The sequence below is a fragment of the Schistocerca nitens genome, chromosome 1 (genome assembly GCF_023898315.1).
Source record: "Schistocerca nitens isolate TAMUIC-IGC-003100 chromosome 1, iqSchNite1.1, whole genome shotgun sequence".
Lineage (NCBI taxonomy): Eukaryota > Metazoa > Arthropoda > Insecta > Orthoptera > Acrididae > Schistocerca > Schistocerca nitens.
In genome coordinates, this window is record NC_064614.1 from 412,986,040 (window position 1) to 412,994,687 (window position 8,648).

General features: G+C 38.7%; 1 protein-coding gene across 1 annotated transcript; it reads right to left on the reverse strand.

Moving 5' to 3' along the window:
- Positions 1-4,507: 4,507 nt before the first annotated feature.
- Positions 4,508-5,417, reverse strand: LOC126250831 (uncharacterized). The gene is made up of 3 exons (XM_049951594.1): positions 5,139-5,417; positions 4,953-5,055; positions 4,508-4,675 (listed from the first exon to the last, which is right to left on the reverse strand). The coding sequence occupies exons 1-3, from the start codon at positions 5,414-5,416 to the stop codon at positions 4,508-4,510; spliced, it is 549 nt and encodes a 182-aa protein (XP_049807551.1). The 5' UTR covers position 5,417.
- Positions 5,418-8,648: the final 3,231 nt, after the last annotated feature.

Consider the following 8,648-nt stretch of genomic DNA (forward strand, 5'->3'; position numbering starts at 1 on the left):
TAGACTGTATGGAAACATCTTCTTGGTATGGAATGGGTAGCAGTGATCAAAGTGGAGGTATTGCTGGTAATTGGTTGGTTTGATGCTTAATCTCATGTTAGTAAATTGTCGAAGTGTCTGTAGCAAGACACCCAAATTAATCTCTGAAATAAACAGTAGCAATGCCAATATTGTATTAGGTACCGAAAGCTGGTTGAAACCAGACGTAAAAAGCAGTGAAATTTTGAACTCAGATTGGACAATGTTTAGGAAGGATAGGACTGATGCTATGGGAGGTGGTGTGTTCATTGCAGTTAATAGCTTTTTAAATGCAATTGAGATCGATACTGGGTTGGGCTGTGAAATAGTCTGAATAAAGCTGTCAATCAGACAAGGATTGACCATTGTATTAGGATGTTTTTATAGACCACCAGCGTGTGCAACAAATGTCGCTGAACATTTCAGGGGAAGTCTTGAGTACATAGGAAGTAAATATCCAAATTATCCAATAGTTGTAGGTGGAGACTAATCTAGCATCCACTGACTGGGAAAATTACGAGTTCATCACAGGGGGCAGATGCAAAGATTCATGTGATGTTATTCTAGGAGTGCTCTCAACATACAACCTTGAGCAATTGGTTAGAAAAGCAACTCAAGATGGGATCATATTAGATACCTTGGTGACGAACAGACCTGATCTTTTTGGGGGAGTTAATCTAGAAGAAGGTATTAGCAACCATAATGTCGTTGTGGCTTCTATGTCAGTGGAAGTTGCAAAAATAAAAAACAAGGAAACAGCATAGAGTTTTATTGTTTGGGAAAGCAAATAAAAATGTCATTAATGAATATCTTCATAGTCAACTCCAAGCATTCACCGCGGGACACAAAGATATTGAGCATCTTTGGTCGGAATTTAAAGATATTGTCCACCATGTGCTAGAGAAGTATGTGCCTAGCAAAAGTATAGGGGAGTGAAAGTATCCACCTTGGTACAACAAACATATTAGGAAGTTGCTGAGGAAGCAGAGAATTTTGCATAGTTGTTTTAAAAGTAGCCACTGCCCTGCTGACAAACAGAAATTATGCGAAATGAAAGCAGCTGTCAGAAGGACAGTGAGAGATTCTTTTAACGAATTTGAAAGCAATATTTTATCTGCAGATTCTAAAAATAGCCCCAAAAAATTTTGGTCATACATAAAATCTATGAATGCTACAAATAATTCAAAACCTTCTCTTGCTGACAGTATGGGTAATGTAACTGATGATGATAAACAGAAGACCGAAATTCTAAAACTAGCCTTCAAAAACTTGTTTACGGTAGAGGACTGCAGCACCATTCCATATTTCAATTATCGAACAAACGAAAGGATGGCTGATATAGTGTTTAGTGTATCTGTGATTGAAAAACAATTAAGATCCTTAGACGCCAGGAACGCATCTGGCCCAGATGGTATTCCCATAAGATTTTATGTTGACTATGCTACAAATATAGCACCATTCTTATCCATCATCTATCAGAGATCATAGGAACATATTTTGTGTTCAGACATAATGACCTTTCTAGACTCTGAGAAGCTCATCTGCAGAAACCAGCATGGTTTTAGGAAATAGTGGTCATGTGAGACACAGCTGGCCCTCTTTGTGCATGATATACAACAGGCTCTAGACACCGGCTCCCAGGTTGATGCCATATTTCTCGACTTTCGAAAGGCATTCGACTCAGTTCCGCACTGTCGCTTGCTACAAAAAGTGCACACTTATGGTCTATCTGATGACATATGCAGTTGGATAGAAAGTTCTCTAACAGACAGGAAGCAGTATGTTGTCCTGAGGCTTACTTCAACAGAAACAAGCGTAACATCAGGTGTGCCTCAGGGCAGCGTAATAGGTCCTCTGCTTTTTATGATTTACATAAACGGTCCAGTTGAGGGTATTGGCAGTGGCCTTAGACTGTTTGCCGATGATGCTGTAGTCTACAGGAAAGTGGTATTACATGAAAGTTGTGAACAAATCAATGAGGATTTGCAGAAAATAAATGTGTGGTGTAATGACTGGCAGTTATCTCTCAATATTAGTAAGTGTAACCTAGTGCATATAACAAGGCAAAAATCCCCATTAATGTACGAGTACAAAATAAATGCCCAGTCTTTGGTAGCAGTAACGTCCGTCAAGTATCTGGGTGTGAATATTCGAAATGATCCCAAATGGAATGATCAGATTACACAAGTAACAGTTAAGGCGAACTCTAGATTGTGATTTATTGGTAGAATCCTGAAGTGATGCACTTCTTTAACAAAGGAAATAGCTTACAATACATTAGTTCATACAGTCTTGGAGTATTGTTTGTCTGTATGGGACCCTTACCAGTTGGGTCTGATTCAAGAGATTGAGAAGGTCCAAAGAAGAGTGGCAAGATTTGTGACCGCTACATTTAGCCATCGCGAGAGTGTTACAAATCTCATCGAAAGTTTGAAGTGGGACACACTTACAGATAGAAGGCATGCTAAACAGAAGGGGCTGCTCACTAAATTCTGAAATCCGATCTTCACCGAGGATGTAGAGCATATATTATTACCACCAACTTTCAAATCACGCAATGATCACCATTCAAAGATAAGGGAAATAAAAACTTGTACTGAGGTGTTCGGACAGTTGTTTTTCCCTCGCATGACCCATGAGTGGAACAGAGGTGGGAAATATGATTTTGGCCCGAATTGTGCCCTCCACCACACACCGCTTGGTGGCTAGTGGAATATATACGTAGATGTAGATGTAGAAGGAGGTACTGATGAAGTAATCTTTGAGGTGGAGATCAAGAGTTCAGTGTGGAAGTTGGCTTGTTGGGTTGAGGACAACTTGGTGAAGTGGATGGGGGCAAAAGTGTTGAGGTTATGGAGGAATGTGGATAGGGTGTCCTCATCATTGTTCCAAACCATGAAGATATCATCACTGAATCTGAACCGTGTGAGCAGTGTTGGGTTCTGGGAGGACAGGAAGGATTCTTCTAGATGGCTCATGCATATGTTGGCATAGGGTGGTGCTATGTGGGTGAACCCTTCATAGACTGAAATTACCCTCCCAACCTTGTACAGAAACAGATCTCCTCTGCCTTATCTCATTGGTCATTTACCACCTTCCACATTCCCACTGTCCAACCACAGAGAAGCACTCCCCATGTGACTCAGTACCACCCAAGGTTTGAGCAACTGAATCTCATTCTCTAATGGGGTTTTGACTATGTGTCATCATCCCTGGAAATGAGGAGTATCCTACCCACTATCTTTCCAATACCTCCCACAGTGGTATTCCACCACACACCGAACCTACACAACACCCTTGTCCATCCATACTACACCCTTGCACCCAACCTATTGTCTTAGGGCCGATATCCCTGTAATAGACTTAGATGTAAGACCCTGTAATAGACTTAGGTGTAAGACCTGTCCCATACAATCTCCCATCAGCATCTACTCCAGCTTAGTCACAAGCATCAGCTATCACATCAAAGGCAGGGTTACCTGTGAAAGTAATCACATGTTCTACAAACTAAGCTGCAAGCATATGCTATGTTCTATATGGGCATACAGCCAACAAGCTGCCCGTCTGCATGAATGACCACCAACATACTGTGGCCAACAGACAGCTGGACCCCCAGCTGCTGAACGTGCTACCCAAGACAATGTGCTTCACTTCAATAACTGCTTCACATTCTCTGCCATCAGGATCCTCCCCACTACCACCAGCTTTTCTGAACTGTGCATGTGGGAATTCTCCTTGCAATATAGCCTATGTTCCTGAACCCTTCTGGTCTCAACCTTTTCCCGTCCTTGTCCTTCTCCCACCTGTCCCATTTCTTGACCCCTCTCCCTCGCCAGCATTCCAGCACCAATGCACCTACTGTTCTCTCCCCCGCCCCCCCCCCCCCTCTATTTCTCTCATTTTCCACTGATCTCCTTCCCACCTCTCAAACCTTACAACTGCATGTAGCAGCCTATCATGTTCTCAATGTGTCCCTGCATGTTTACAAAAGCAGCACTCCACCCTCCCCCATCCATATTCTGCTATCCTTCCTTCTCCCCACCCCAGCTTCCTCCCTACCCCCACCACCCAGATTGCTTTTCCCATCATGTGCAGTTGCTTGCAGTCCAGCCCCAGTGGCCAGAGACAGTGGTCATGAGTGTTCAAATTGTGCTTGTGTGAACATGTGTGTGTGTGTGTTTTCTAGGTTAGAAGAAGGCCTTTTGACTGACAGCTCATATGTTTAACAGTCTTGTTGTCTTGTTTTGTTGTGACTGTTTGTGACTTAATATCTCTTATATACGGTGAGTAGCAATTTATCCTTTTGATGACACTGTCATTAACATAAATAAAAAAGCATGCATGAAAAATTGGATTTGTTGGGTTTTGCAAAAATATGTAATTTGTAACTTTTTTCCCTCAACAAAGGCTGTTAATGATTAACTTACAATATTCCTTTATCACCCCAATCTGCATGGATGACCAATAATATCAACAATATTGAATAAAACTAAAAAACTGCCTTGCCTGTAAAGTTCTGTGGATGATATTTGTTGAATGAAGTAAGAAAGACCTTGGAGTCTGAGATAGATAGGAAAGAGATGTTAAGAGTTAGATTCAGTTTCTGAACAGAAGACAGATACAAACGTATATTTATCATCTGCACAGGCATGTCTTCCTGTAAAATTATACAGAAAGAAATTACACAAATAAGATATTTCACTTAAATTTGTTATAGTTCAGTATTGCTAACAGTAAACAATCTCTTTTACAAAATCTGACCTACAACAGTCATTCCACAATGACATACTTCTAAATGTATCTGTTGAAGTGATAGTCATTATTTGTATGACAAGAAAAGTTTTGCTTATGGTTGGAGAACAATTTAGTATAGCTATTACAACAGATAATGTGTCTTTTTAAATGCCATTGAGTGTACAAATATAGCAACTTACCCTGTCATCAATAACAGCAGCTAATGGTAAAGCATCAAATGCCAAGTTTACTGATTGCCACACTTGTTTTCCTAAAGTTTCTCCAAATTTTGTTGTTGCTTCTCTGAAATACAACAATCATTTTAAATGCAGTGGACCTTGGGCACAGACTTCGCAAGCAGTACTTTCAGAAAGAGTTTAACTTACTTGAGGAATGTGTACCTCAATTGTACTTCTCTGATCTCATGATTTCCTCTGAGAAGCCATATCCGCTTTGGATTCTGAACTTTATAAGCAAAAAGATAAGCTATAACCTCAACACTGTAAGCCCCTCTGTCAACATAGTCTCCAAGAAATAAGAAACAACTTGGTGTAAGTGTTGGACCAAGACCCCATAATGTTTTCTCAAAATTGATAAGATCAGGGAAATTTCCATGAAGGTCTCCTGTGAACAATAAAATAAAAGCTAACTGACTAATCTGCATTCTGTAAGAAGTATAGCCACTAATGTAGTAGTGGTAGACAGTAACAATGTTTATTGTTGCACATTAACAGCATATGTTTCTGAATGAATCACCAAAAGAACTGTCAATGAAATACCAGTGTAGTTGTAATCACTCAAGAAGTTTCACAGAAACTATTAAAGGATGAAAACATGTAGAAAAGTTGGTAGATCATCAAAATAAAGTGAGTGGTGGTATGAATGCACTGAATAAATGTTATCACAATGTAGGCATATCCTTGTGGCAAAAAATCATCCACTGTTGTCTTCCTGTAACATGTATGTATCAAACATCAGTTTCATAACTGTGTAATGTAAATGAATGCACTACTTATCCTTGTAGAAATTAAAGGAACAGAATGGATCCAGTATTACACTGGAGGCGGCTGTAATTCTTCTGCAAAAAGTCAATTGGTTTGTCAACATCAGCAGAATTGTACTATAGATATTAAGCAATCAGACCACATCAGTCCTCCACAATACCATACAGAAATATTAAACTTATTTCAATATACTTACATCAATTGTGATCAAACAGAAAATAATATACTTTTTAAAATATCAGCGTATAGAAAGTGAATTTACTACAAAATGAAAGTTATAAATGATTATTATGACAATTCGTGACTGCAGTCACTATTTACCACTGACTGTAAAAAAAAATGGCTGATTCAGAGGTGAAAAAATACACATAATTTTTAAGATTTAATATTGAGAGTTTTTACTTTGTTCCTTGTAAAATCTTTACTGAATTATTGTAGTGAATATAAGGGTTTCCTGTTTAGGGAAGACAAAAGTAAAGCCTTAGGGCAAACGTACTAAGCAGTTACAGTGTTGTAAGAATATGTGTATAAAAAGTTGTATTACTGTGTCTTGTATGACCAAGCATTATTCTTTGTACAATTTTGTATGTATTATTCTTTGTACTACTTAATGTGAAATTTTGTATGTTCATTTTCCATAAATTGTGCCCCATAAATTTACATGCACCTTTGGACAACATCCATACAATGTTTATTGTCTATGGATGGATAAATAAATAAATAAAATAGAAGATAAAGGTAAACTGAATGTAGTACAAGAGGGTGTGATATGCAGGCAATAGAATGAATGAGAATACACTCTAAACAAATGATTATCAATACTAATACATGATGAAAATTAGTTTCTAAGATTAACCTGTAAATTGTGAAAACCAATCATGATGCACTGCACTGCAGATGTTCAGAACTTAAACAATGACAAAGTCATAGTTTACATGCTGTACAAAAAGTTCCACCAAAAATAAAGATGCTGAATCATGGGCAATAGTACTGTACAAATTAATAGCTAAAACAGGTTATTTGACAAATAGTTTCCCAAAAACATTACGGAAATGAGAAAATGTAAGTATCAGTGAGATGACAGCACACCTGTGACTGTTGTAATTAATAATAGTAACAACTGTAATTATAACAATGAAAAAGTAGATATGAGTGAATTTCAGACACACAGGCACATACATACCCATATTTTTATCATAGTGCATTATTTTATGTTATGTGAATAAAATAAACATAGAAACACCACTAATTGCATGTTGCTGTGTTTTCAGAGAAAATAAATAACTGTGTTAAAACTACAGGAATGCCGTTACATCAACAAAAAATGCTGTTTGTGAGTTGTATTAAGTAGATCTTGTTTATCTTCTGCAGACTTCTTCACATTCACATGGTTATACTGATGATTGTCAAAAAATGATGGTTATCAACATACTGTAAGAAGAGAGTTATGTTTACAATCCTTACTTGTCATGCCAGCTGATATCTATAATGCAACCCTTCAGCTTCTCCTAGTGTATTTTTGACCAAATAGTCCATGGGTGTACAGCGACTTCATAGTGTCCAATGGGTACAATATTTCGACTATCAGACATGTTGCCATGTGTGTTAAATCTTACGAGACTTAACTGCTAAGGTCATCAGTCCCTAAGCTTACACACTACTTAACCTAAATTATGCTAAGGACAAACACACACACCCATGCCCGAGGGAGGACTCGAACCTCCGCTGGGACCAACCGCACAGTCCATAACTGCAGCGCCTAGACCGCTCAGCTAATGCCGCATGGCAGACATGTTGCCATCATCAGGTGGAATGATATAGTGACCTCAGGGTGGTGCATGGCTAATTTATACCCTGTCCCCTCATGGGAAATTTTATACAAAGTCTGCATCTGAGTGCACATGTGGTCATGACCATAAAGATGATTGCGTAGCATCTGCAGTCAGCGACACCTGGCAGGGTGCCCAGATTTCTGTAGCATGGGTGTAGTTACTCTGTACATCCTAGCTCCCAGAATATTATGTTTTCTGAGTGTCTTTTTCATCAGACCCATTGGTATTTTTCAAATCTTACTGAGTTTGTAGTTAGTCTTGTTGATGAGATTGTCCCTGGTGCTTTTTTTGATGATATCCCTAACAATTCTGTCCCAATATTTTGAAGTTTGTGCTAAAATACAGCTACCAACACCCTGTACAGAGGAATGGGGTACTGAAAACACTACTATACAGAGCATGAAACATCTAAGATGCAGATAGCCTTTATCAAGAACTGGAACACCTTGTAACTAAAAAATGTAAAAAAAATGTTACTAGGAATGACAGATTTGGTGCACTCTGCATCCCTTCACAACAGTGCAATCTGTAGAGAGAAATAAATTGTTGGAGAAAGAAGCAGCCACTGCCTTTTCACCATACTGAAAGAGCACTAAGAACTAAGATCATCATCAGCCAGAGACATTGAAAGGACAATAATTTCTCAAAAACTTGGCATCTGTGCCACAGTACATAGGATGTTTGAGATATATATGGTATGTGATTGCAAACAAATGTATTCCCTGAGAATTTGTATGCTGGGATGAAGGGATAATATGTTATTATTCCATATGTGATGTTTTTGACCCTGCAGCCACTAGGAATCAAGACACAAAAAAATTAAAGACATTAGCAACCAGTAGGCATTGATCTAAATCATAGGGGAAAGTTGACAATTTGGCGTTGGATCAGAATTCAAACCAAGGTCACCAAGTGAGGTGGTGCAGTGGTTAGCACACTGGACTCGCATTGAGGAGGATGATGGTTCAATCCTGTTTTAGGTTTTCCATAATTTCCCTAAATCCTTCCAGGCAAATGCTGGCATGGTTCCTTTGAAAGAGCACAGTCGACTTCCTTCCCT